The sequence below is a fragment of the Lingula anatina genome, chromosome 1, assembly GCF_051362555.1.
Source record: "Lingula anatina isolate TDL-2025a chromosome 1, LinAna3.0, whole genome shotgun sequence".
NCBI lineage: Eukaryota > Metazoa > Brachiopoda > Lingulata > Lingulida > Lingulidae > Lingula > Lingula anatina.
This window is the reverse complement of record NC_141767.1, coordinates 67,262,205-67,289,857: the sequence shown is the minus strand read 5'-3', so window position 1 is coordinate 67,289,857 and position 27,653 is coordinate 67,262,205. Positions and strand designations below refer to the sequence as shown.

The 27,653-nt window shown below is 35.6% G+C and overlaps 3 protein-coding genes across 7 annotated transcripts in view; 2 read left to right on the top strand and 1 right to left on the bottom strand.

Moving 5' to 3' along the window:
- Positions 1–8,030, top strand: part of LOC106181883 (putative E3 ubiquitin-protein ligase HECTD2) — a 14,753-nt gene extending 6,723 nt beyond the window's left edge. For both annotated transcript variants that reach the window (XM_086997144.1, XM_086997135.1), the window contains 14 exons: positions 832–941; positions 1,140–1,288; positions 1,633–1,756; positions 2,102–2,198; positions 2,810–2,917; positions 3,646–3,778; positions 4,201–4,289; positions 5,074–5,235; positions 5,402–5,476; positions 5,602–5,689; positions 5,894–6,000; positions 6,216–6,331; positions 6,538–6,678; positions 6,919–8,030. In XM_086997144.1, the coding sequence (XP_086853270.1) occupies positions 832–941; positions 1,140–1,288; positions 1,633–1,756; positions 2,102–2,198; positions 2,810–2,917; positions 3,646–3,778; positions 4,201–4,289; positions 5,074–5,235; positions 5,402–5,476; positions 5,602–5,689; positions 5,894–6,000; positions 6,216–6,331; positions 6,538–6,678; positions 6,919–7,039 (1,620 nt within the window). In that variant the 3' untranslated portion in view covers positions 7,040–8,030. The remainder of the gene's footprint in view (positions 1–831; positions 942–1,139; positions 1,289–1,632; positions 1,757–2,101; positions 2,199–2,809; positions 2,918–3,645; positions 3,779–4,200; positions 4,290–5,073; positions 5,236–5,401; positions 5,477–5,601; positions 5,690–5,893; positions 6,001–6,215; positions 6,332–6,537; positions 6,679–6,918) is intronic.
- On the bottom strand, positions 7,770–13,369 carry LOC106181892 (uncharacterized). Of its 2 annotated transcripts, none has more exons than XM_013566426.3 (9): positions 13,164–13,369; positions 12,576–12,786; positions 12,123–12,337; positions 11,743–11,830; positions 11,167–11,296; positions 10,867–10,969; positions 10,605–10,693; positions 9,427–10,087; positions 7,770–9,129 (listed from the first exon to the last, which is right to left on the bottom strand). In XM_013566426.3, exons 1-9 carry the CDS (start codon positions 13,288–13,290, stop codon positions 8,978–8,980), a joined length of 1,776 nt encoding a protein of 591 aa, XP_013421880.2. In that variant the 5' UTR covers positions 13,291–13,369; the 3' UTR covers positions 7,770–8,977. The 2 variants fall into 2 exon arrangements, with proteins under 2 accessions (XP_013421880.2, XP_013421881.2); XM_013566427.3 differs by having other exon boundaries at positions 11,173–11,296.
- LOC106181891 (uncharacterized) lies at positions 13,326–27,653 on the top strand. 3 transcript variants are annotated; one of them, XM_013566424.3, is made up of 14 exons: positions 13,326–13,418; positions 16,031–16,263; positions 17,200–17,259; positions 17,783–17,970; positions 18,694–18,796; positions 19,002–19,102; positions 19,693–22,632; positions 22,880–23,111; positions 23,313–23,527; positions 23,928–24,206; positions 24,700–24,942; positions 25,187–25,308; positions 25,539–25,652; positions 25,749–27,653. In XM_013566424.3, the coding sequence occupies exons 2-14, from the start codon at positions 16,095–16,097 to the stop codon at positions 25,834–25,836; spliced, it is 4,854 nt and encodes a 1,617-aa protein (XP_013421878.2). In that variant the 5' UTR covers positions 13,326–13,418; positions 16,031–16,094; the 3' UTR covers positions 25,837–27,653. The 3 variants fall into 3 exon arrangements, with proteins under 3 accessions (XP_013421878.2, XP_013421877.2, XP_086853210.1); XM_013566423.3 differs by having other exon boundaries at positions 17,068–17,259; XM_086997084.1 differs by lacking the exons at positions 13,326–13,418; positions 17,783–17,970 and having other exon boundaries at positions 16,158–16,263.

Sequence of the window (27,653 nt, the reverse complement as noted above, 5' to 3'; positions counted from 1 at the left end):
CTTATTAAAGTATTTGTTTACTATTATCACAGGGAGAGTGTCAATATTGATGCTCAAACAGGAAATTGATACTGTTGCAGAAAACTTCAAATTGTAGACAGTTTTAAACAGTAGATTGAAGCATTCTAATGTAGTAAAATAGCAAAAGAAAACTTGGCAGGTTTGGACAGCACATGCATATTGTAAGGACAAATAATGAATAATAATCTTTATCTCTATTAGCACTTCTCTATAAAGGCTTTGACTTAACAGGACTTAAATTACAATGATTTAAAGTTGATTAAGTACAGATTTTTAACATAAGTGTTAATGATTGCTTGCACAATATAGTGTCTTAAAAAACATCATTTCAGTTTATATTAATTGGACTTTGCTCATGAAATCTGATAAAAAGGGTAAAAGTGCAGTAGTGTTGATTATTGGGATTATCTGAGGTGATATTTTCTAATTGCACATTGTAGGCATTTAAAAAAAACAATATGATGAGATAGGTCTGCAGGCATGTAGCCAGCGATTTCAAAGGAGAGTTCTTTTTCTAATAAAGTGGACTTTTTTTACCCTCTAACATGATTTGAAAAGTGTTATAGAACCTGGTTCAAATTTTGATTCAAAGCAGATATTTTTCCACACCCCCCCCCCAAAAAAAAAAAAAAAAAAAAAACCTACCTATGGGCCTGGTGTGTTTGGAATATAAAACTTCAGTAATGATTTAAACAGTTTTGATGAGTTGATGTACATAAAAAATCAAAACAAATCAAACCTGTGTGTGTGTGTGTGTGTGTGTGTGTGTGTGTGAAATTCTACTGTTAATTTGGCAAGTTTTACTTGTAGAATCCACAGTTTGAAAATGTGGCCACTTATGTGATATTAGCTCACCTACTGAGACAGGTTGCCGCCCTGTCTGATCAAGACCATCATTTTATGGTTCATTGGATGAAAGTGTAAGTATAAAACACCGAGAGTTATAGTATCATTCCTTACTACACAATACAACTGAATATGAAAAAATGTTTAACCTTTGAAAAGGGAATCTAACACCATGTGTAGCATTTTAAGCTGTTTTTTGGGGGGTTTAATCAAATTAGATGTAAACTGGGAAAACTGTAAGGCTGCATAAATGATTTTATTTTTGCTTTCAGTATTGAGGAAAAAAGATTCAAAGATGTAATCAACAGGCTCCATCTATTTGTCTCCTGTCGCCTCTTCCCACCGAAACCCCAAGATTTGCCCCCCATGTCAAAGTGTACCTGGTGGATACCCAGCGCCACTAAAGTTCTGGCATTGCTAAGTATGTATGCTGTCTTGGTTGTGATAAGCATGAAACTATGCAACCTTGTCATTTTAATTCATTAGTGGGTGTTGAAGAAAATATGAAGTCATGATACAAACTGCAATGTTTGATTTAATGTGTTTATTTGATAACCTGCATCAGTATCTCACTCTGTCTAGTTTGTTGACAAATTGATAGAGAGATTGAGAATATTAAATTTAACAGTGGGTTGCTAGATTGTATTCAGTTTGTTAAGGAATGGTTCTTTTACTTTGAGAATTCAAAGCACATAATAATAATAATAATAATAATAATAATAATAATAATAATAATAATAATAGATTTTAAAAAAAACTTTGTAGATGCCGCCAATAATGTCCAAGTCCCACCTCTAGTCAAATACACTGAATTCTACAATACCACCATTGACCATCTGGATGTTATGGCTGAATACTATGCATGGCAGAATCCAAGTACACACCCTGGGTAATCACTTGTTATTGATTCAAATTTGTATATGATCGCCATCAAATTAATATTTATATTGGAATAATGTTTTATATTTTGATTTTAAATCTAGATATAACTTTATCCTTTTATTTACTTGAAAAACTGCATCCAAACATGATTTCATGATTTTTTAAATCAATCTTGGCCAAAACAACATTTGTGAATTGCAATGTCCATTTTGAACTTTGATGTAGAATCTGGGATTTCAGGTATCTTTTCAGTTATCTTTTTTTCTACTATTAGAGTTAATATGTTGTAAGCAGGGCATATCTAAGTTATAAGAATAAACTTAAAATGAATCATAAATGTTTTATTTTTTAGTTTCACTTTTTGCCAGTACCCATTTATTCTAAGCATAACTGCTAAGAGAACAATCCTTCAAAGAGACTCAGAGCAGCAGATGATAGTCATGGCAAGGGTGAGTCAATAAAATCTTCTCAGTAATCCTGTTCTTAATGAAAGATAATTGTCTGTGCAAGCCTTTCTTAGACCTGCTCAATTGCACAGGCAGGTATCTGATGTTTCTAATCAATATAGTTGCTGCAGCAAAGAATGCGTTCAGTATTTTTTTCCTTTTCTTTTAAAGACACATTTTTGGTGCTCCCAAAATATTTTTCTCATATTGATAATAAAGTGTGCATGATTATAATCATTTGTGCATATATCATTTCTGTGCACCTGTTTGTACCACCTGGCAGCCATGGTAACTGATGTGCACAAAGAGCAGCAAAAGAATTAAATATTGACTTGTTGATTTTTCCTCTCACATTAGTATAATTGCTTTGGCACAGTGAGAATAAAAAGTTTATGCATGTGTTGATCATTTTATTAGAAAGAAAGAGCTTTTGCATTCATTTTGGATGAGACATATTTATAATAAATGGAAAAACAAACAGATGACATTCTCCAAATTAAAGTATCATAATCAATGGTGACTTATAGTACGGCAATACTTTAGTTGTCTGCAAAATTTGAGTATGCTGACATGACATTAGTTTACATGTGATGAATTAATAATTTGCTTTTCAGAGAAGTCTGGTTGCCAAAGTACAGCGGAGACAGCTTCCTGACATTGGGATGTTATTTATGAATCTCAATGTGCGAAGATCTCACCTAGTCTCAGACTCTCTAAATGAGGTAATGTTGAATGAATTGATGTATCAGTAAGAGCCAAAACAATCTGTGAAATGTGCCTTGGTGGTTAACACTTTAGACATAGTAATGTCTGCCATGTGTAAAAAATTATATTTTCTTTTAATGAATGAGATTCAGGATAACTGGAAGTTCTAACTTTAATGAGATAGGAGGTATACATTAAGAATGTTATCGGTTTTATAAACTATAGACTGCTTGTTATGTGCTTAAAGCAATAATAACTCTTCGTTTCGGCCAAAAAATGAATTTTCCTGGAGTAAACAACAATTTTCCCATACTTACCAATGGTATATGAATCCATTTTTACATTCAAAGTTAGTCCCTGGTTTTTTTCTAAAAAGTTTGGTTTTTTGTTAAAACCTCTTAAGAGATTTTAACAGAGTATAGGCATCAATGGAGGTCACGTGGTCTAAAGACAAGTTCAAATATCAGAATAAAAGCTATAACTGCTGTTTTTGTGGTAAAACAGAATATATTATATTTCTATGAGTTATTCACAAGGTTTTTATTGTGAAATATAGATCTCATACGAAGAGTTATTATCCCTTTAATGAATTAATTGACAGCATTAGCATTTCATTTTATGGGAGATACATTTTAGCTAATTTTTTCACTTTCTGAACTAGACTGCAGTTACAGTAGAAAGCTTATGTTTAACTTTAAGCCAGAATTTGAAAAATTAACTGCTATACTTCACGGCTGTCCTTTAGATTGCCAGAAAGCAGCATGATCTGAAGAAGAAGCTGAAGGTGACATTTGAGGGAGAGCCAGGACTGGACATGGGGGGGCTGACCAAGGAATGGTTCCTGCTTCTCATTCGTCAGATATTCCGTCCAGAATACGGTAAGTGGCTTTTGCATGTGAAATATTTTTAAGGGGCTTTAAAGAATTGGCTTAAAATATATTGTAAAAACTATGAATTTTATTGGCATTATTGGAAATTTTCTAGATCTAACACTCATTGTAATATTTCTAAAATTCTTATTGCCTTACAGTGAGCATTTTTAGGACAGCCTTTTGCAGGACTTGCCTTTTGTCTAGTGAACAGTAATGCTCTGTATATTTTTACTTCTCATAATATTTCATTATTAAAAAGGTTCTAACATACTTTTGAGACACAAGAAGGATTATGTATACATTGGCTTTTTGGAAAGTAAGTATAGATTTGAGAAAATAAGCATTTTACAAATGGTCTCTTAATATATATTGATTTTTTATAAAGGAAAATACTGTTATTGATTAGGATTTGTCCTTTTTTGCCTTAGGTATGTTTACATTTGACAAAGAATCCAATGTCTACTGGTTTAGCAGTGCACCATGTGATAACTATCAGGAATTCAATCTAGTTGGAGTTGTATCCTTGAGCCATGTATTATGTCATTTTTCATTGGTAAATGTAGTTTGCTCTATCCATTCTGCTGACTAATATAAATTTTGGTTTGCAGTCATCATCTACTTCTGTAAAGATGGTGGTCACCATTGCTATCAAAATGGGAATATGACTTATGGCCTTTAAATAGATAATTGCCATGTTATGAGGACAGAATTGATAATTGTTAACATTGTGGTGTGCATGTTCTGGTTTTTATTATTACCTCTATCAAAGCTGGATATGTATTTTATGGATGTGTTAGAAATATAAAGATCTAAAAAGTCTGTAATGATTGTTAAGTATTGAATCATGTAGGACCCAAAGTCTGGGCTGGTGTGTAAATATTTCACTTTAGTCTGCTGACTCCCAGACATTACTTGGCAACCACACACTGATTTAAAAAGTCAAATAATTGCTTCATTTGCATGGCATCCTTGAGTATGGTCAAATTCCGGTGTGAAGATCAATATTGTATTCAGGTTTATTACTTAATGGCTGTGATTTCAGGACATTATAATGATATTATTGATGAAAAATAATGCATGTTGGTTTTTGTGAGACACTTAACTAAGGATTAAAGGGCTTTATTTACCCACTTTTTAATCGGTTAATTTGTTTCACCAAGGGAAATGCCACTTATTATGTGATTGCAAGTGTCCCATCAAATCTGTTTTGCACAAAAAAAAAGCATGTTTCTGTGAAATATAACAAATATACATGAAAACTTATTTGAATTATGAAGTATCCCATCCTTAACATCTCTCAGCTTATGGGTCTGGCTGTTTACAACAGTATTAACTTGGATATTAGATTTCCACTCTGCTGCTACCAGAAGTTGTTGAGCCCAGCTGTGGTCCCATATAACAACCCCTCTGCAACAGTAGGGGTTACCCCCTTGGGAGTGGATGACTTGACTCTCACTATGCCAGTAAGTAGAACCTCCCAATACAAGAGACAGAACCTTTACCTATGCCTTGGCACATATATAGTTTCCTTGTAAGCATTGAAAAAATAATGAAAATAAAATTGTTTCACTTGAATTATTTATCTTAAAAATGTGGATTTTATAAATATTGTGCCTTGCACTTTTTAAGGGTCTGGCTAAAGGACTGAAAGAACTGTTAGAATATGAGGGAGATGTAGAAGATGACTTCTGCATGACTTTCCAGGTAAGGATATCTTCATTTGTGATTTTTTTCTCAGTTATAAATTATGGTTGGTCAAGTCATTCAAAGTAGAGGGTATTGATTGTTTTCTTGTTCAGAAATTCAAATCCTTGATGCCTTTGCCTCAGGTTTCACTGACAGAATTTGGCCATACAAGGACACACAGCCTCAAACCTAATGGAGAAAAAATTCCTGTCACCAACAAAAATAGAAAAGGTAAGGAAACGATTTTGTCCAGCAAAGTGGCATCACTTTTTGTTAGTTGCATCAATGCTCTTTGTTGCTTTGAAGTTTTTTTTTTTTTTTTACAAAAAAGTATTTTGTGGTAAAAAGTCCTGATCTGAGTAACTTCAGTTTTATGGGTCATTTGTGTTTTAATGTTGGGTTCTCTCCTTAATTTAGAATTTTCTTACATTTCAGAGTATGTCCAACTGTATGTGGACTGGATTCTGAACAAGTCAATATATTCCCAGTTTCAAGCTTTTTACCATGGATTCCACAGCGTGTGTGCATCAAATGCACTCATTGTAAGTGGTGCTTGTCTATATCCCAACCTAAAACTTTTTTTTCAAGTCACACGTGAAGAATACATTCAACCAACATTTGCAAGTCTTATTATATAGGCCCCACAAATTTGTGAAAAAAGTGGCAAGTGTGTGAAATTTAGACAGTTAAAAAATGTGCATTGTACAGGCTAAGTTTAAGTTGTTGTCATGCTTGACGTGTTGTTCTGTTGTGTTAGATGTTGCGCCCAGAGGAAGTGGAGATGTTGGTATGTGGGAGTCCTGAGCTAAACATGGAAGACTTGAAGAAAGTCACCACATATGATGGCTACACTGCTTCAGATACAACCATCAAGTAGGAGAATTTCACATTTTACTTCCATTTAAGAGAGTTGCAGTTCCAACAGTTGAATGTCTCACTTCAAATGTACAAGCCATTGCTAATAACTCTTAGCTTGAATTACTAGTCAGTGTTTATTTTTTGACTCATGACATTATTGTTTTTGTTCTTTATTTAGAACTTCGATACTTTTCAGACTCTAATAATATTTTTTTCTGCAGGGTTTTCTGGGAGTTGGTCTGTAGCATGCCAAAGGAGCTGCAGAAGCGTTTGCTGTTGTTTACAACCGGCAGTGACCGAATACCAATTGGGGGCATGTCAGAAATGCAGTTCAAGATCACCAAAGTGGATGGACAGAATGTGTAAGTATATTACACAAGTATTTTTTTTTTCATAACAACAAAGTTAAATGTGGGAAGTTATCGACTGCTATCAAGTTAAGCTTGTCCATTTTTCGTTCTCGTGCTTTAGTATTCACAGGAAGAGGTTTGACAATTAAGTGGGTCATCTTGATGTGGAATCATGTTAATTTTGATGATACAAAATTTATCCAAGTTATTGATAAGTCTGTTTAGAGGTTGATGTTTTTATTTAATTTTCAGGTTGCCCATGTCACATACCTGCTTCAATCAACTTGTGCTGCCAAACTATAAACACAAGAAGACTCTGAAACAAAAACTGTTGATTGCCATACAAAATGCGGAGGGGTTTGGCATAGAATAGAGATACTGGGAAAACTTTCCTGTTGACATTGAAGATTTCACATGCATAATTTTATTTTGCAATAATTTGTTAAGTCAGTATACGAGTCATGTTCTTTCATCTGGTCTGTTCTGAAAAAAGAAATTGAAATTGATAGCAGGATGTAACATTTTGATTAATGATAATATCACTGTTGTCTTTCACTGCATGTATTAAGGGACATAATAGTGCCAGCACTTGCTCTGTTCTGTTAGCAAGAAGTATCACAAAAGGCACAAAGTTGTGATGAAGAGTTCTATATTCTTCACATTTTAAGTTTCGATATCTATCACAATTTATTTATTAAAAGTTAAGCTAATTGATCACTACCTTTTGAGAAGTGTAATGTTGGCAACTCACAAGGTGTTAATCCTTTTTTCTGTAAAGCAGAAGTGGTTTCCACGATTTAAGTGGAAAGTGACATAGTTGTGGGGATTATATGTCCTAATTGGATTCAAGGAAACTTTCCAGGTGGTAATCAGAGAACTGACTAAACCCAGAGCCCCTTGCATGTGTTAAAAATCAGAACTGTTCGTCTGATCAAAGAACTGGATGGTAATATAAGACAAGTAAGAGAGGGGGTGGGCACAAATGTGATATATCTATGAATCTCATTTACGAGTTGATGTGCAATATTAGAATTTTAAAATGTCATATTTGACTGGGGACAAATAATTCGTCAAGTATTTTGTTATATCTGTGAGGACTTAAGTTATACATATTTTAAAAAGAGTTATTTATTTTACAAATGCATCATACAAATGTTCTATATGCCATTGAGCAACCTTGCAATCATGTGCAGCATGAAGCATGAATGGACTGTGTTGTAAAAACACTGGATTTTTTCAGGTTTACTGAAAGTTATATACACTATTATTATTATTTACAAAATTGTCCAAAGCACAGATTTTTCCCCTGTAAGAGTGTAACATTCCATATTCAACAACTGGAGGAATAAAAAAAATTCACTTAATTTAGTTGTATGTTTTTTTTTTGTGCTTATATACATTTATATTTTTAAAAAATTGACTACATATTTGTAGGCTTTCAAACACAATATCTTAGAGATCAAGCTATACCAGTATGTTCTGAGAGATTGACTATAACACAAGAGTCGCCTAAAAGGAGCTCCCATGCTCAACAAGCCAAGTGAAGTCCTCTGTATTGTAATTACATGGTAGAACTTCAAAACTTTAGTGCAGCAGTTTCGCAAAGGTAAAATGCTTGGTGTGGAAAGGCATCATATCTCAATACTTGGCAGGCAATTCAGGTTCAAGTTACTACACACAAAGGAAGATCTTGGAGCACACATTTGAGAACAAAGCCAAGGCAGTGAGATTTTGACGCCTTCTGCCATGTCGTATTAGGTGTGACCATTGCTGCAGTAATGCTAAAATTTTTACAATGTAGTATTTTTGATGAGAAAAAGGACTCATTTACCATAGGCAGACGCATCAACAATAAAGACATTTTGCTTTGTCTAAACAAAGTTTTCCCCTGTAGATTTTTCTTTTCTATAAGCATTATGTCTCAGAAGTTGCACATGAAAAAGAAAATAAGGGAAACGTTGTACTTTGCATTTTCTCTTTGATAACCAGTGTTACGAAACATTAATAAGTGGACAAATATGTCTTAGAAAATATACAGGGCAAAGCTAAACTTTGCTACTGGTTGTAGCATACTTTTAATTGATCATATGACGCTCTACTTGATATCTATTTGTAACTCAAAGTACAGAAAAAATACAATGAAAAAATATTAATTCATACATTTCTTTCTATGCAAAAACTGATCAACACAATATATATCACTTTGCATTTTCTACATTAGATCATTTTTAACTATTTGTCAATGAGAAGAATTCAATTTATCGTCTTGTTAGATTCCAAACTGATTAAAACAAATAATTGGTTTTAGAGTCTAAATGAAGACACTGTCCATGCTCCAAGCAGATGGTGATTTGGGGGAGGCACTGTCTGGAGCTGTCACCCAAGGAGTCTCCATCACAACGTCACTGTAGTCTTCTACCTTAATGGTAGGTGTGGCAGTGGCAAGGTTGCTCTTCTTCATTTCTGGGACAAATTTAATAAATAAAAGGTGACAGCTGCACCACAAGATAATGAAATTAAGACAAATGCAATTTTTCCTTTTGTATACTTACCACAGCAACCAAAATGAAGTGTGAGCCATAATGGTCTTGAAATTTAATATTTTTACTAGATACTCACCAATTCTGTACTCATTTTATAATGTGAAATTTTGCAATAAATGATGCAATCACCACGTTGAACTCATCTGGTAGAGAGTACTAGTCTGAAAAATCAGTTATCATCAGTCAAATGCAGAGGTTACATGTATCTTTACCATACCTGGGGCACTGTTGTCTTCCCTCTGGTCTGCAGCATCAACTCCAGGAGCCAGGTCATCTTTGGCAGGAGAAATCAAAATTTTGGTAAGAGGGACCCTCATGCCTTCCTCTTGTGATATGTTGTCCAATCCCTGGTGGTCCTTCTTCATTTTAATACAATATTTTGCATAAATACTCTGTGGAAGCAGCTGATTTTGTATTTTGTCAAATTGCACATGGGGTTTGGGTGACCGATTGGTTACAGCGTTATCATGGGGCTCAGGAGCAGAATGATGCTTTCTGGTGAAACCCTGCATATAACATGAGGCCTTCTTAACATCCAGATCATCAAGTGGAGTTGAGGTTGGATTTCCCAAAATTTTCTTTTTCAAATCCCCCCAAACTGGTGTTAATTTTGACAGGAAAGTGATGCTGCTTCTAAATTTGGTTTCTTGTGGCTCCTCACTAGATGGCGACCTGTACAATGGCGAAATGCAGCTCTGCTGGAAATGTGCCTCACTGTGAAGTTCTGTGGACTGAGAGCTCCTGTGTCTGCTTGGAGGCAACTGGTTGGAGAACAGTGTACTGTGGCCATTACATGAGGCAAGCATGCCATGAAAGGACATGTATGTTGCCACTGATGGACTCTTTGGGATATTCAGTGTAGAGTCAACACCTACATTCTGAATTGGTAGAAGAGATTGCACATCGTGAGACATACTGTATTATAAGTACTAGTTACAACAAGAGTTGCCCACTGTATGCGACATACAAGAGCATAGCCAAGATAAAATTTGCTCTTGTATGTTGCAAACAGTGGACGACGATCGAGTATTTGTAACTGACTTATACCACGGCTGGCACTTCAAATAACAGGATGAATTCACCGAAGAGTACTAAAATACAGGCAAGCCTGTATGCAAAATACAAGTGCAATTATGTGGTCTAACTATCTTAACAGGTCTGTTACTGTGCCAAATTGATTACTGATAATTCTAGATATACTATAATTGTACAAACAATTTTGGATTACAATTCTTATTTTGAAATATTTCAATATTCAGATATTACTATGCTTTTTTTTTTTTTTTCGAGAAGTTTTTATGTGGTATTCAGAAAATATCTAGAGCAAGCCCGAAATAGAACTGTTATACATGTATCATGTCAAACAAAATCTAAAATCTAAACACCATGACTTACTTTTCCTAGAGTGTGGGCTAAAACAGAGTTTTGAGGTGGGATGACATTATCATTGATGTCTCTTGGGCACATGTATGTACTGTCATCACCTGAGGGGAAAGATACAGGTTGTCAGTTTAGTGGCAGTGAACAGAGAAAAAGGAAAGTAAATAAAATGGAAATGGACAGAATCTAGTTTTTTGTTTGACAGTGAGATATGTCTTGTTTATGGTAAGATTTTATGGGGAGATTTTAAAAAATCTTTTTTTAACTAAATGCATACCTTTGAAGGCAACTTTTGCTTGAAACCTAAACTCAGGGATTTCATCGTAAGTGTTGTCTTTAGATTTTTGGAGTGTGTCAAAATTTTCCAAGCATGAAACTCTCTATGAATATATAAAAAACACTCTTTAAATATAAACATTTTTACAGTCATATTGTGTCTTCTTATAATGTGTTTTGTACACCTTTAAGTCACTTAATTTAAAGATGTATCAAAAATTATGAAGATAAATTAATGTGCTCATTCTAAAAAGCCAACCTAGACGCAAATTAAGATTTTAAAAACTATAAAACACAATACCTGTACCTCTGGAATATCTTCTTTGCCTTTCTTTTTGACAGATCCATAAGGTTTCCTGACAACATTTTTCCTGGTTAACCTTCTCCGTCTTTGTCTCTCTCTGACTCTTCTGGCATCTCTTTTCTTTTTACTGCAGTAAATATATTGAATGTCACAAAGATTTAATAAAGAGCAAACTAAAAACTCCAGAAACAGTAAAATTCATGATTCCATTGGTTGTAAACAAAAGAGAAAATAATAGCACAATTAATTTTATGATGATAACAAATGTAACAAAAGTAAAGGTGAATGCAGCTTGCATGCTTTTGGAATCCCTTGCCAGAGCTACTACAGTTCCATCTAAAATATCCTTTCAAGTTAATTATCAAAGAGTGGTATCAGGGTTACAATTAGCACTGCATGCCCAAGACTACATGTAAAAAGTATGCAGTGCTTCAACACCTCCAACCACACACATGCACACACACATGAACAAAGACACACTATAAAGAGGTTACATGTTAGTTTTCATAGATTATTTCTGTACCACCACCATCTCCAGGTATCAACAGGGGAGCCCATAAAAGCAGCACTTACATACAGTACACAGATCCAGGAGTTATGACAACAAGGACTGTTATCACACAGCCTAGGACAACAGGTAGTGCCGAGTCTTCTTCTGACGCTAGTTAATTCCACCATAAACAAAAAAGCATGGAGCATAATGCATAATTCATCTACTGGTACATAAGCTCTATATACCGATATTGAAATGCCAGTTATTTATTTTTTCAACCAAAATGTCCATCTACTTGATTGCCATATAAATGAAGAGTCTGAAGACCAAAATGTATGTTTCAAGGTCCAATTGCCAAAACAAATGTACAGTATTTTAATGTGTTCTTTATTATATAGTTACAGTTCAAAGAAAAGTGGCAAAAATCAAATATTAAATTTAAACTCTTAATTGTTCTTACCTGCCTCCAAACAAAATATCTCATAATACAGATGTATTGCCATGTCCTCATTTTTGGCAATTTCATTCTCCCTTCCGTAATATACAAATTCCACCCACAGGTCACTGCTGGTCTCAAAGGGGTTAAACTTGCTCCGGCCACAAAGCCGCGGACTGTGTATAACTTGCAAATTGTCCAGTGTGTATGTGCCATATTGAACATAAGCAGAAGCACACCTGTTTGAAGAAATGGTAGCAAACTGAGAGTTAGAGAAATGGAAAGTCATCATAATTTATTCAATAAATCACCAACAAATTGTGTTGCTTTCTTTTGATATCAATCACAAAATCCTAGATTGGGTACAAAATCATTAACACCACAACCTAGAAAATATTTACACTAACAAAAATAAGTAATAATCAAACAAACAGTATCCAAGAATATATGACTATGATAGCAATAGATCATACTCACCTGTTATACTTGTTTTGCTCTGGTAGTTGAAATACCTCGCCTGTAAGTCTCACGTGGGGGGTGCCCTCTGACAGCTGCCATGGTGGCTGTCCACAGTCCTGAGACTTAACTTCTACATGCCATATGTACTCAACATAGCCCATAGAAGTATTAATGTTACTGGGTAATGTTATGTTGCCTCTGTTGTTTTTCAAAACAAATAAACTGCGACCTGTAATAAATTTAATTCAATAAGGGAATCTTTTTTTAAAGGAAAGAACTGTACCAGTAGATCTATTCAATTGTGATAGGCTGAAGGTTGTCCCTTGTGCCAAAATGTCTTGAAAATAAAAACGATAATAAAAATTATATAATAATAAGCCTTGCATTTCATAATTATCCCTGCTAGTGTCCCCTCCAACTCAGTATAGTGGTTACTTAGCAGTGATTGTGAGTAACTTAACTAACTTATAATTAACTAACTCACATTTTAGGGGAAACTGAAAGCTAGGTCACTTGGTAGAACCTAAATAAATTGTATGTCTATAACTGAAGTAAATAACATGAGAACTAATATAACTAGTCTAGTGTACTACTGTACCTTCTTACCATCTATAGTGCCAGCATCAGGGCCATGTCGTTTTACCCGAGAATGGTGTACATTAATAAAATTGATGTTAATAACATTTTCAGATTCAAGCAACCACGAAAGGATAAACATCTGCACAAATAGCATTTTCTTATCAAAAATGTTCTTTAAATATCCCTCCAAACTCACTACATCCGGCCTCGGTTTGGGTTGATTAAACAGGAAGTGACAGGAAGTGGCCCATTTTTCCCAAAACAACACCGATGCCACGTCTGGTAAGATTTTCAGAATTTTTATTGTAAAGTGTGATAATGTGTTTATTTTTCGGTATTTTTAAAATTATTTTGTGTGTTTTTTCTTCACAGCTTATTCAAATATGTTATGAGCAATCGTCCTAGGACAAAATGGGAATGCAATGGGGAAGAAGAGGTGGGGGTGGGGGGGGGGGGAGGACTTCGGATTCCATTCCATTATTTGTGTCATACATGCATGGTTACTCTATCATAACAGCTATTCTTTTCATGTAGATGCTTTTTCATAGCCATATATAAAAACCCTGCTGTGAGAAACAAGCAAATAAATAAGGTGAAATACTAGTAGCATACTGTCCACCGGCGCCGCCAGTATAAACTTGAACCGCATATATTTGCACAGCCTCTTATCACAATGTCTGACAACCACGTGAATAAATGTTAATCACAGGGAGATTAACAGATAATCATATGTGATTATACCACCCTCGGCTGTCACCTTGATTGGTTAATAGTAAACGAGTGTCATAAAATCGCCATGTGATAAATAAGCCTGGTGCATAAACCTACAACCCAAAATAACCTTAAACCACGTGCTAGTCTACCATAAGTCAAAACTCTATCAAAATTGGTTAAAGCATTCAAAACGAATGTAACCAAATCCCCATGTACCCATACAGATAATAAAATAATAAAGGTAATAACTGAGCATGACCACATTGGCTTAAATTTGGCTATGATATTCTGCTAAGTTTTCTCCTTGTCAACTATTGTCATGTTGGTAAACTTGCTGATCAAAATAGTGTTTTTCAGTGTAACATTATAATAGCTTCTGAATCTCTTCATCATAGAAATTCTTCTTTTATATTTTTTTCGCCATTCTATTAGTCTAACTATATACAGCTGCAAACTTGGCATTTTTTTTGTCATAGCATCTTTTGATAGTTGAGCAATGCTTTATTATCACGTTAGCTACTGTACATGCATTACATGCCCTAAGTAAGGACGGTTTTGTTTAGTCTTTGTGCAGTGAGTGTACACATGGAAAATAATTCTGTCCCATGGATGCCAGATGTTGGAGAATCTAAACACATTTATTCCTCATTGGTGTAAGAAGTCTTTGATATTTGTTTTCTCTATTCTTATCATTCTCTTTTACACATGCCACAATGCATGGGCATTTACTCTAAGGCCACATTCACAACTGACTTTAATATGGCAACCCACTTAAAAGCTTGTCATCTGATCCCCCAATAGACTCTGAAAAGATTTCCCACTGGGGTTATGCAACAAGTATTCAATTAATTCAGCCCTATTTGATCCGTGGTTGTGAATATGGCCTAAGAGCATCACCCGCTTTTCTGCCGTAGCCATGGTGGTATACTGAAGGTGCTCTGTATGGGCTTTTAGACACCAAATGTAGTTTTTCTTGATAAAATAGTTATTTTCTCCCACTGCTAAATCATTGCACAAACCTTTGTAAACTTAGAATTAGATTCAGTCTTTTGGTCTATATCTTACCAGGAAACTTAGTTCTAAATGAATCATGGCTTATTTAGACTGCCATGCTTCTTGACATTTTAAAGAAAATATCCACATCAACTACCATATTGTACAGCATTTATCATTTTAAAGCTCTGAGTATATGGATGACTTGTTTTGTTAAGCCCATTCTGATTAACTGAGTAGGTGAACAGTGAGATTTGTGGAATTAAGTTAATCTGTTTAGCAGGTTAATTTGTGACCATAATTTTAATTCTCAATCAGCACAATATCGGTTAAGTAATCAGAGAGAGAAGCAGAGATAGCCATTTTAGAAAATTAAATTCACACAGATTTCTCTTCATTGGTTTCAATATATATTTATATATATATATATATTCAAATAGAACAGGGTTAATCTCACTCTGTAAATATCTACTTGTCAATCAGTAAGAATACACAGCTGAGTTGCGAATGCATTTTTAATATTAAATGTAAAACCAAACAGCCTAACACAAACATAAGAATTGGTCATTAGCAAATACTGCTAATAAAGCTATGTGCTGAACAAACTGGTATTATTTCTGCTCTGAAAGCATTTATAAATACATGTAGATAAGTACACAATTTTACACATTCCAAGTTACCGCTATATGCTGGCTGTATATTTAATTATAAAGTGTATTCCGTTTTGTATGCATGCATACACATATTATCTCATATTGTTATTCTTATGCACTAGGATAATATACAGTTTATGCTAACTAGATATGTAGGTCATAATTTTGTTGCAAATTAGTATGTACTTATACATATTTCACAAAATGTATCTGGACATATCATTTGCAATCCATCTTAGTTTGGAAAGAAATCTGGCATAATAATATACATCAAGTTTTTTAACAAGTTTTTTTAAAATGCTTATTTGGTCTACATATATATATGTCAGCTGCTGTTTATAATTATAACGTGCCACAATATTTTTTTTCATAGGCACCGCATAGAGAATACCCATTGACTATTCATGTGATATGAATCATGGATGAGAAGGTGGATCTTCATCTCCACTATAAACTAGAATATGTTCTCAATACTGTGGTTTCTGTTATCTGCTACTGTAGTCTGGTAAACTCTGTCATTTATATTTATTGCAGTCATCATCTGCTGTAGTGAGGACAGGCAGGTACAGCTTGCAGCGTGGCAAGATCGGGCTGTTAGATGGAGCCATTTGAGTTACGGTTTCACCAGGTTAATTTTGAGGCAGAAGATATTCCACAGAACCAGACCCTTGACTCCTTCAGCAATGTGGTCTCTTATCAATATGATGAGCTCTTGAGCAGTGCTAATGGCACAGCAGTGAATCAGTCAAATGTACAGGAGGATCAAGGTAAAGTTCCAGATGTGCATTGGTAATGCATTAATAGCATCCTCTCTCTGCTGTCAGAGTCCCATACTAGTAAAAAGATCTGAGTACATTAAGCCAGTGTGAGATATGAACTTATTTCATTAAAATTTTATTTTGGGGTATATAGGAGCACATTCAGAACAAGTTGATCTGCAGATTTTCAGTTCAAATATGGCTGACCCACCTAAAAGCAATGCTGACTAAACCCCTGATAGTCTCCCCGCATGTCTCCACATGTGCCATCCCTGCAGAGGCCTTGCAATTAGACCTGGAGGCTGAGATTCAAACCATTTCATGGCGCAAGTGGATGCGGGGAGACCATCAGAAGAAAAGGCGGCTTGCTTTTGAGTGGGATCGGCCATATTTAGTCCCCAGATCAGTTAGTCTGCTGGTCATCTGTTCTGAATGTGACCTCAATTTTGTTGTGTGGTATTCAAGTAATATCGTTTTGTACATAAAATGTTTAACGTATTTTGGAATATAAGTAATATGTAAACCTTGCTTTTTATAAATATTTCATACCTTCTCCTTTGGTTCTTTTTGGAATTTCTGTGGCATTTCCTGCTGATATTTTCAAAAGTATCTTGGTACTGAGATTTTTTTTATCTTGAACACTATCAAAGGGTTAATGCATACAAATGAAATTTTGTTACTCTTTCAGGAATTTTACTACTCTTCCAGCATTAAGAAAATTAATGCATTTTTCTACAAATTCCAAGTTGATGCTTGCATATCTTTTCCATATCCTTGCTTTATCTTGGGTGTAGATGGTCTCTCTATTTCTAGGGCAATGGGCTCCTCTTGTTTCTGCTTATAATGCTGATACTGTGCTGCCCTCTAGAGTTCACAGTGGGCAAATTGTTGAAACCAAAGTTGTGGATGTACATTTAGAGAACAATGTCCATTTCAATCACCTAGGTAGCTCAAGATCACATTCCAGAAGTTCACCAATACACAGGACAATAAAGATAGAAGAAGGTTAGTGGAAGGTACTTGTTAATATAACTTGCAGGAAATATTAAAGAATTTTTCTTAGTTTGATTATTATTTTTATGATTAATATTTTTTTGTGTTGTATTTGACAATTTACTCCCATCATTTAGATATAAACTTCTTCCTAAAATCACCTTTCTCAATGCTCTATACTCTGCTGGATAGGATATCTTGATATACACAGTTAGTTTGCAGTTTTCTCTCTTTAAAAATCTCATTTAAGATGTTATAATGAACAAACCACTGAAGATTGTGTAGTCACTCAGTACAGCTGGTGGAAGTTTTAAAGGATTGATTTGTTTTTTTCATGAGATTTTGAAATTGTGACCTCTGAAGAGTGGTTTTAATCCCTTGGTCACTGTTTAAAGCTATAATGAGTGTCATTGCAATGATTTCAGTGGTTTAATCAGCTAACACAGCAATAAGTGTTATTCAAAAATGTTAATATCCTCTCTTTTAACACTTCACACTGAACAGTGTGCATATTGTGTTTGTTTTGGTGTTACAGTAGCCACTAACTTTCACTCTGCCAGTAGACCTAGCGTAGAGGGTGCTGACGAGACATCTGAACCAGAGCTTGTTGAAGAGGCTCTCCCTGGCGTGTTCTCTACTTGCTCCTACCACTCAACACTTCACAATGACATAATTCACAATTCCAGTTCATCAGACACAACAGAAAGGAACGGGACTGCAGCTGTAAGTGGATGCTGCATGGTGTATCACAGAGTGGTGGAAACGGCAACTGTCATCTCGATTTTTAAGGACACACACTCAGCGTTTTACTTTTATTTAGCAAAAGTTAAATTTTCCTGTAATGCCAACTCTTTACCCTTCAAAGGATTCTGTACATGTTTGAAGACATTTTCCAAGGCCAAATTTGTGTCTAAATATCATGCAAAGCCTCTTATCTTATTCACACCAGACCTTGAAAGTGATACAACCCCTCGAAAATTGCTTTTTTTTTTGTTTTGGATTCCATTGTTGGTTTGTTCTAGTTTTAATGCTGTATTATAGCTTGTGTTTTTTAATGCTTGTTTTTGCTTGTCATTAGCTTTAATGAAGTGTCCAGAGCGTATTAACAAGTTTTTAGAATTTGTTTTTGCAATTAAAATTTACTGTAGATTCATTTTGGAATTCTTTCTTATAACAGACATAATACAATATTGATGCATATGCAGTGTACTTTGATATGTCACAAGACACTTAAGTTCACATCTCTTCAATTTTTGGTGAAGTTAAGTTGCTTCAGGAAATAGCATGGTTAATGACAAGAAGTTTCACTTATGGTTTGTGTTATTGCCTGGATAACAAGTTGAGCTGGATAACAAGTTGAGCCATATATGTGTCCATGGCACTGTGACATGATGTATGAAAAAGCTAACATCTTCACATCTTTTTTTGTAAACCATTCCTTTGCAGATAATGGAACACAACGAAAGCTTTACAAGGACCAGTTCCTCAGATAGTTTTACTGCATTCACCAACACAGTGGATGCCCTGGCATTGCAAAAGTCAGTTATAGGTAAAGAATTACAGACATCTTTTTCAACATGAAAAAATAAAGGAAGAGACTGTTTTCTGACATCCTATTTTTCTGGAATACTTACGATACCTTCTTGCAGCTGACAATAATTTAACTTTGTCAAAAACTTAGCATTTATGATGTTTGTGGTATTTTTTGTGTATTTTCTGTTTAAATTAGTTATCAACAAATTGTTTTCTTTAAGGTTCCTCAGCATTGCCTCCTGCTTCAAATGAACTTATAGCACAGGCTATAGCTGATGCTGAGAAGAAATTGAAGTTGGCTAAAAACGGCACCAGTCTTGAGGTTAGTTATCCCCAGCAGATATTCATAATATAATATTATGTACTTGAGGGGAAGATATATTAGTATTGTTTTTATACCAGTGTTGTTAACAAATGGTTAGTGGATGGGAGAATTTTAGTTTTGTAAAGTTTTGTTCACCTATTTGAGAAAATCACTGTATTCAAATGTTAGGTTGGGTACCTGAATTGTCTTGGTGGTGGTAATGTTTCCCACCAAAATGTGTGTGTTGCCAAAGTATGTCTTAGATGTGTATTCTGCTGGGATGAGATGATTTTTAAAAATTTTTAAATGTTAAAACACAAATGTAATTGATATGACGACTTAAAATACCAATTATGATCATGACATGTTTTAGGACCTGTAACTTTTATTGATCATAATATTAAAATCATTCAAATGTCACTCCTCATTTTTATTACCTCATTATTTGTTTTGAAATAACATTTCTGTACAAACACAAAGTTGGCTGGTTTTCCTTCTTGTTAATCTCCAAACATATCAGTTATGGTATTTACCTATTTTGGCGTGACACACACTGTTTTGGTTTAGGCAATCTCATTATAACCAAGTGTTGTTTGATTGATTTTTAGAGGGTAGATAATCAGATTTCCAGGGAACCATCAATCAGTAAAGGCAATAATGAAATACTGCAGGCAAATGGAAGTGTAGCAGACCAATCTCACCCTCATGGGGTCACTATTGATGGCACAGACAACCCACACACAGACAGGTTCAATAATTACCTATTGGAACTACCAGATAGGTCTAACACAGATCCCTATCAGTTGGATGGCTCCTCTCCCCAACCCATGCCACAGAATCTCATTAGGGTCCCACAGGAGCTGATAACCATTACTAAGACCAAGTCGGTGGTCACAGGGGACACATCTAATGACTTCCCGCAGCTAGGGAATGATACAGATGCCCCTCAGGAGTATTTTGAAGAGCTTAAAGTAGATACTGCTGTTCATACAGAAGAGGAAATTATCAATCAGCAGGCTGAGGGAAAAACTGAAAAAGAAAATAAAGTATTTAGTTTTGGTGATGGTGACTCTAATTACGCCATTTTTCCAGACAGGGTCACCCCAACCAATGATATGAACCATGAAGAGGGTAACGTCACCCCAACTCCTTTTAACAGTACCAATAACTGCAACAACTTTAACAATGCCAATAACTGCAACAACTTTAACACCAACACAGTGTTGATTTCAAAGGGTCAAAGCATCGGTGATACTTTTAGGGAATGTGCAATTCAAGAAGACTTAGATCTGGACCAGATAGAGCAACATGCATTGCCACCTAACCTGGGCCCAGTTGGGACCTCTACCCCTGTTAGAGAAAAAGGTCAGTCACCTGCTCCCCAGTTCAGAACAGTCAAATCAGATGAGAATCTATGGCAGCAATATAAGGCACATGGTCTCCCTATAAAGGGGTACTCAGAGGAAGCAGGGGAGATGTGTGACAGGTCCCAGAGCAGCAGTAGATCATCTGAGTATGGTTGGCATCCTGGTCTTCCACAGGGATTAGAAGGCTTGTTACGACCTGAACTGACACCATTAGATGGACGCAGTCGATCTTCAAGCATTTCTAGTTTAGCTACCTCAGCAACAGAAACTTTTGATGTGGAACAGCTATTGAAAGAGAAGGCAAACCTTGAAGGTCAGTTAGAAGTAATGTCTACAGAGGCAAAAAATGCCATGCAAGAAAGGGCTCAACTACAGGCACAGCTAGCAGCCATGAAGTCTCAAGTCTCCCAGGCTTCAAGTTCATTTTATGGCTCAAAAGGGAATGAATTGTTGACAGAGTTACAACTGCTCAGACAAAGCTCAAAAGAACTTCGACACCATGTAAGTGAATTGGAAAGATCATCAGACGACAAAAGTCTTGAAATAAGGAATCTTCAGGATGAACTGGATGTAAATCAGACCAAATGTGAAAGGCTGCAGAATAAGGTGGAGGCTTTAAGACAGGAATTACAAGGGAAAGATATGACTGCTCAAGATTTAAAGAATAAAGTTGCTGAACTCTATGTTGAATTACAGACTTCATTGCAAGTCAAGATGCAAGCAGAGTCTGAGATCCAGTCTCTGAGAAGTGACATTGAGGGATATCTCAAGAAAAGAGATTGGTTTCAGCAGCAGCTTACAAATGCTCAGGAAATAAAAACACAATTGCAGCAGGAAGTTGCGTCCCTGAAAACCTTGTCTGTGCAACAGGGAAATGAAATTGAGAAATTAAAGGCTGAAAATGTCGATATCAGTCACAGGCATGCTGACCTTCAACAGAAGGTGTTGCAAGACAAAGAGCAGCTTGCCAATCACCTGGAGAGTATAGAATATGCAATGATGGAGAGAGAAGCCATGTTTGACCAAATAAAACGACAACAGGGGTCGGCAGAAGAGGTCTTGAAATTAAGGATGCAAAAAGTTGAAGAGGAAAGAGAACGCCTCTCCTCAGTGACTACCTCTGTAGCTGATTTAGAGGCTGAATTGAAAAAGTCTTCCAATGAACTTAGAGTCAAAGAAGCCAGGATTGGTGTGTTGGAACACGAGCAGGCTGAGCTGATGAAGCGCCTGACCTTGTCCACCAAAGAATTACAGGAGAGAGAGGCCACTATTGAAATGTTACGCCAAAGTGCTTTGGATACAGATGTTAGGTTAAAGGGTCTACAGCAGGTAACAGGGTCCAAGGACGAGGTAGTGCTGATATTGAGGGAAGATAATGCCAGGCTACAGGTGGAGCTGGACTCAGCACTGCGTGAAAAAGAAGAAGTTGAAAGGTCCATAGATATACTGAGGGATGATCTGATGAAGTTAGAACAGGGTTTCTTGGTCATGAAGCAGAGTGTAAGTGCAAAAGAAACGGAGTTAGACAAACTGAAACATGAAAACCAGTCCTTGGAAAGGTCTTTGGAAGCAGCAAACTCCCAAATTTACGATCAGAGAATAGCCTATGATAGATGTAGCAGTGACCTGACTGCAGCAGTCTCAGCCACACATGAGTTGCAGTCACAGAAACTTGGCCAGGAAATTGAGATTACCAGGCTGAAAAATGAACTCAATGTTGCACAAAGTTCCCAAGAGAAGTCAGAAAATAGTCGGTCAGAGGTGGCTAGTCTCAAGGAAAAGCTAAACGAATTAAAACAGAAACTAGAAGATGCAACAAAACATAATGTTTACCTGGAAGGACAGTTGGAAACTACGAGTGATGACCAGGGTACCATTGCAAAACTGACTGATGAGAACACTGTGCTCAAGATCAGGGTACGTGAACTTGAGACCCAGACTCAGAGTGAGGCCTCGTCACATGCTGTCACTGTGTCTGAACTCGAGGCTGAATTGAGCAAGCTGCAGTCAGACCTGCATGATAAGCAGTCTGATACTGACAACATTGTGGCTGAGCTTCGTGAAAAGTTGGCATATGCTAAGAATGGAAAAGATTTGGCTGTTAAAGAGTTGGAGGTTCTCAGGAAGAGATCTGAAGAAGACCAAGAGAAACAGAGAAGTGACTTCAACAAGCAGATTGAGGTAGGAACAATAAGTAAATAAATATTGCAATACACTGTGTGTGAGATGATCAGTTGACAAATTGGAAAATGTATATTTTTAAAGCATCAGATTAGGAGGTGGCCAGACTCATCATAGAAAAAGCACATTCTTTGATAAGACAGTTATCAATTTTCAGAGACGTGAGCATAAATGTCAAAATATTCTTTGAATATCTTATTTTTGGCTGTTAATATTAAAATTATATATTATATTGCATATTTTCAAGGCTCTCTCTGGTGATTTGGAGGCAACAAGAAATCGGAAGCTTACTCTTGAAGCAGAAATAATGCAGCTGCACAAGGCCACAGAAAATGTCATTGAAGACTACAAAAAGAAAATTGGAAGTTTGGAAAGGGATCTGCAGAAGTCAAAAGAACATGGAAGGAAACACCACAAATCTGATACTGTAAACAAGAAGCTTATGTTAGAACTTGAGAGGGAGAAAGGAAGGTTATCAGGTACACATTTTAACTTGAGCCTTTTCTATAGCACACATCCACTATGAACTTTTTCTGCTTTCTAAAAGTTCAGATATGTATCACAAACCATCACTTATATCTTGAGAAAAAAACAAAGTCTTAAAAGACTAAATTAGTACACAGAGTTTCTTTTATGAGAGTGAAAGAGGAATACATACCATCTTATTTCGTCTTTCCCAGGTGTATTGCAGAGCCAGTCAGCCCTGAAGCAGCACACCAGTGTGCTGGAGGAGGCCCTGGCCTTGAGGGAGTCCTCTATCACAGAGCTCAGTGCCACTGCCCAGGGACAGCTGATCAGGAAGGACCAGGTGGAGGCAGAATACAGGGGGAGGATTACTGCCCTTGAGGAGAGCCTAGCCAGGGAGAAAGACAGCGTGAAAGGCTTGAAGAAGCAGGTATGAAGTGGAAACTTTAATGAAGGCTTGGGATTGAATCTTAAATCTTCAGCTTGGAACCAGGGTTGTACATACCTGTCAACATGCATAAGTCTGTTTTGTAGTGTTATAAGAAAAGAGAATACCTTAAAACAAAGAGATGGATTCTCAGTTATCCACAGAAGGAGCACTGATGTGTAGTGTTTGCCATCTTGCCTTTCGAGGTGTTGTTATTTTAAAAATATTCTATAAAAACCATTCATTGTGTGTAAAATGCAAATTGTACCAAGTTAAACTTTCAGGTGCAATGTTTGAAAAGCATAGCCTTTAAGAATAATGTTTGGGCATTTCCAGTATTAGTAAGATGTCACCTTCATGCAAGTTTTTGGGTTAGTAAATACCAATAATATTGTCTTTGCAGTTAATGGTACAGAAAGGAGAAACAGTAAAGCTGCGCCGTGAGATTGAGACCATGCACCTAGACATTGACCAGTTACAGAAAGACTTGGAGCAAAAGAAGCAAGCAGCACATCTTGTTGAAGTTGAGCTAGGGAGAGCTCAGCAAGCTGCCCTTCAGTATCAGACTGATTTGGAAAGCTTGAATTCACAGCACAACAGTGGTAAGGTGGAGCTGGAGAGAGTGAGCAGAGAACTTTCTGAAGAGAAGGCACAGCAAGCTGTGTTGGTTGATCAGATTAAGGTAAGAGAGAAATGGATATAAAATTAGTTACTGAAGCATGTTATTTCACCACTGGCATGATTAATGATAGCATTATCCAAGCTCAAAGTTTTGAGTCTTTTTATTTACATGTCAAAGTTGATACACTACAAAGCCAGTAAAACCCCTGTCACACTTTTGCATATATTTCCAGTGCTTAATAATATCTTATAATTTTTTTTGGATAAGCAGCTACAAACTCAAAATTACAAAGGTTTTTCAATTGCTTTGACTAATGCACATCTAGTTTACTTTGACTTATGGAGCAAATAAATAAATAAACCGAAGTGAATTTGTGTTTAATGCTGTTCATTGAAAAAAAAAGGATCATGATGAACTCGTAAGGAATTTAAATATGCGAAAATGTGACAGAATCCTAAGCTTTTTTGAAAGCTTTATTGCATAATTGAGTGCATGAAAATAGAATTAATTTTTTAATATTCTCTAACCCTGTTCAATATATTTCTCTGTGTAGACTCTCCAATGGCAGCTAGAGCAGAAATCTCAGGAAGCAAAGGCTCTCCAAGACAAGCTGACCCTTGCAGAGGAGAGACAGAAGATGGAGCTGCAGAGCAGTCAGAAAAGCCTCCAAGGTCTTCAGGCAGAGCTGGAGGCAGCTAAGTGTGAACTTGCAGGGACCAGGAAGGAGAAGTTCTCTTACCAGGCTAAAGTGTCAGAGTTACATGATGCACTCAGGTCCAGTGTGGAACAGACTAAGGTTAGAACCAATCCGTATCTGTATTTTTTTAAAGCATTTTTCAGTCCTGTGCTCTGTTTTTTTTTATTTGATTAGCTGTATGGGTGAGCACCCTTATTTTTTAAAGATAAGATAACATATATTTAATTCATAACTTTGCTATATTTTGTAAACAATATCCTCTCTTTGTAATTTTAAGTTTTTACCTTAAAATGTTCAGATTTGAGTTATAATAAATAAATAAATAGATTTTTCATTTCTTAAGATTCTCAAATCTCAAAACACAGAAGATGCTGGAACCATGGCATCATTTTCATTGCCAACAGACTATGATATTGCTGCTATAGAACAATTGCTGAATCAGAGTGCCCCAATTGCCAAATCCAGGTACTTTTTACTGATTATATTGATTTCTTTCTTCTTTGAACTTGGGAAGTAGAATGTAACATAATAACATATTCATGAAAAAATTGATAAATTGTTTTGATTGATTTTAGTTTGATAGAATTTTTTAATAATCCAGTGTGTGCATGGGCCTGTGTGTGTGAAGAGAGATAGAGAGAGAGATTATGATCATTAATATGATTCAGAAAAAAATGAACATTTCATCAATTCAGACCCCTGGAGAACATACAGACCTGCCTGGCGTCCCTACGCTCTGAGATGACTGTCTTGCAGAAACAGCTGGATGTCCATACTGCTCAAGTGCAGAATACATCGAAATCATGGAAGTAAGTCAGCAATTATCTGAGACTTAGTGTGTCTTTATTTTACAACTAGTTCATTTGAACTTTTGTCTATATCTGTATTATATTTATTTTCTGCAGAGAAGTGGAAGCTCAAGCAGAAGAACTGCGTCAGATGTGCCGCACCCCAGTGTCAGTGTCTTCAGACAGTGTCAAATCAGACCAGTGAGATGAGAAGAGTTCAGTACATACTTACAAATTGTATATTCACCTCCTTGTTCCATGAAGATCCCTTGTTAACATTTGGAAGAAATTACTTGTGATCTGTCATCTTGTCAGTTTTCTTTGCTGCACATGTTCCCCACAGAAAATGTGCAATGTGTGTTTTTTTTTCATATATTTTTCAAATAAGAAGAAATGAATATGTAAGTAAATGAATGTGTATACTCAGTCAGGTCGTGGGAGGGTCAAGTTCAGGTTGTACCTGTGTACCATAGTTGTTTCCTACTTTTGTGGGTTGTCCTATGAAATATTATTTGTGTGTTCTTCATGTGCAATACATGAACCTGCTGGAAACTGTGGTTCGTAGAAAAGAAGATGAACTTAGGGTTATAATTGCCATAATATTTTATTTTTTGTTTGCTGGTTTCAGTAGTCTTTTTTTATTGGTTGATGATTTTACTTTTTCTTGCCTGAAATATATTCATAATAGAATGTGGTGAGGGATTGTATGGTTTCCATTTATAACATAAGCACAGCACAGTATGTAAATATGCAGTGGTCAAGTTTCAAAGGGTATATTTATTCATATTTCTATACCAAAAGAACATTATCTGAAGTTTCCATTTGCTAAATGGATTGTGCTTCTATATATGGGTGTGTCTTCCTTGCTGGATATACTTGTGATTCACAAGTGTACAATGATTTCATTTGTACTTGTTCACAAAAACCCTGACACTTTGAATTCTAATTATCTGTTAAGGTATCAATGTTTAATTTTCATATAGTCATGCTATGGAAACATTTTGGTGATATGTAAAATCGGATTTTTATTTACATCTTGGGCCCATCATCATAAGAATATATGCATGACAGCCAAATTGAAGTAGACAAAATGTCAGGTCACTTAATATGCATGCATATATAGATGGTAAGAGTGAGCACAATCATTGCCTTAACCAAAGGTTATATATATTTATTTTTTGCATAAAAAATACCAAATGTTCTGTGCATTATCTGCATGTTTTAGTTAAAGATAAAAGATATTTTGAGGTTAATTGATATTAGGATGGACTAAAGTTTCAGTTGATCATATATTAGTTATGTCAAGATGTTGGTTAAAAGTGTCTTAAAATTGCAATTGTTATGTGAATCACAAATTTCTTCTGGAGGTGCTGCTTTTATGTTATTGGAAGACTTTAATAATATACTCCAATATGGATCTGTGATATTCAGTGGAAGGGTTGAGGATATAGTGTTTTTTTTATTTGTATTTACTTTGGAAATTTTTATTTTATCTATCATAAGATGGTAAGAAAGCACTGCTAAATATTCATGCATTGGACCACTTCTTTAAGATTTTTAGATTATTGATCTTAAAGTTACCTTTGTGTGCTACCATTTCCCCTTTATCTGCAAGTTACTCTTGCTGTTATTATTTGTTGTTTAGATGTACATGTATTTAGCCCATATTTCTCTTGTTAGTGTCAATGTGCTTTGAGATTTGGATTTTTTTCATTATGTATTGGAACTGTAGGGTTATTGTCTCGGTACCAGTTTTAAGAGGTAGATTATATTATATGAACAGTACATATATTGTGATTTAAGATAGGGGTAACAGGTGTTTCAGGTTTGTAGCTATAGAATCTATACCTAGTCTTGATAGAAAGATACTTAATTTGAGTTTGGTGGAATCTGTTTTAGAAATTGGAATAAAACTATTCTTTGTTATAAAGTGGTTTTTGAAATTGGATATTGAACTTTGAAAATTTCATTTGTCTTTTGGTGTTTGTTTATGTTTATGAGGAATAAATCTTTGAAAGTAAA

Coding starts and splice junctions, on each gene's coding strand:
- LOC106181892 (XM_013566426.3), bottom strand. CDS start 13,290: ATGCTATTTGTGCAGATGTTTATCCTTTCGTGGTTGCTTGAATCTGAA. Junction 11,831..12,122: donor GATATTTTGTTTGGAGGCAG/GTAAGAACAATT, acceptor GGAATTAACTAG/CGTCAGAAGAAGACTCGGCA. Junction 10,088..10,604: donor TAGCCCACACTCTAGGAAAA/GTAAGTCATGGT, acceptor CTACCAATTCAG/AATGTAGGTGTTGACTCTAC.
- LOC106181891 (XM_013566423.3), top strand. CDS start 16,095: ATGGAGCCATTTGAGTTACGGTTTCACCAGGTTAATTTTGAGGCAGAA. Junction 16,264..17,067: donor AAATGTACAGGAGGATCAAG/GTAAAGTTCCAG, acceptor CTCTATTTCTAG/GGCAATGGGCTCCTCTTGTT. Junction 18,797..19,001: donor ATTGCAAAAGTCAGTTATAG/GTAAAGAATTAC, acceptor GTTTTCTTTAAG/GTTCCTCAGCATTGCCTCCT.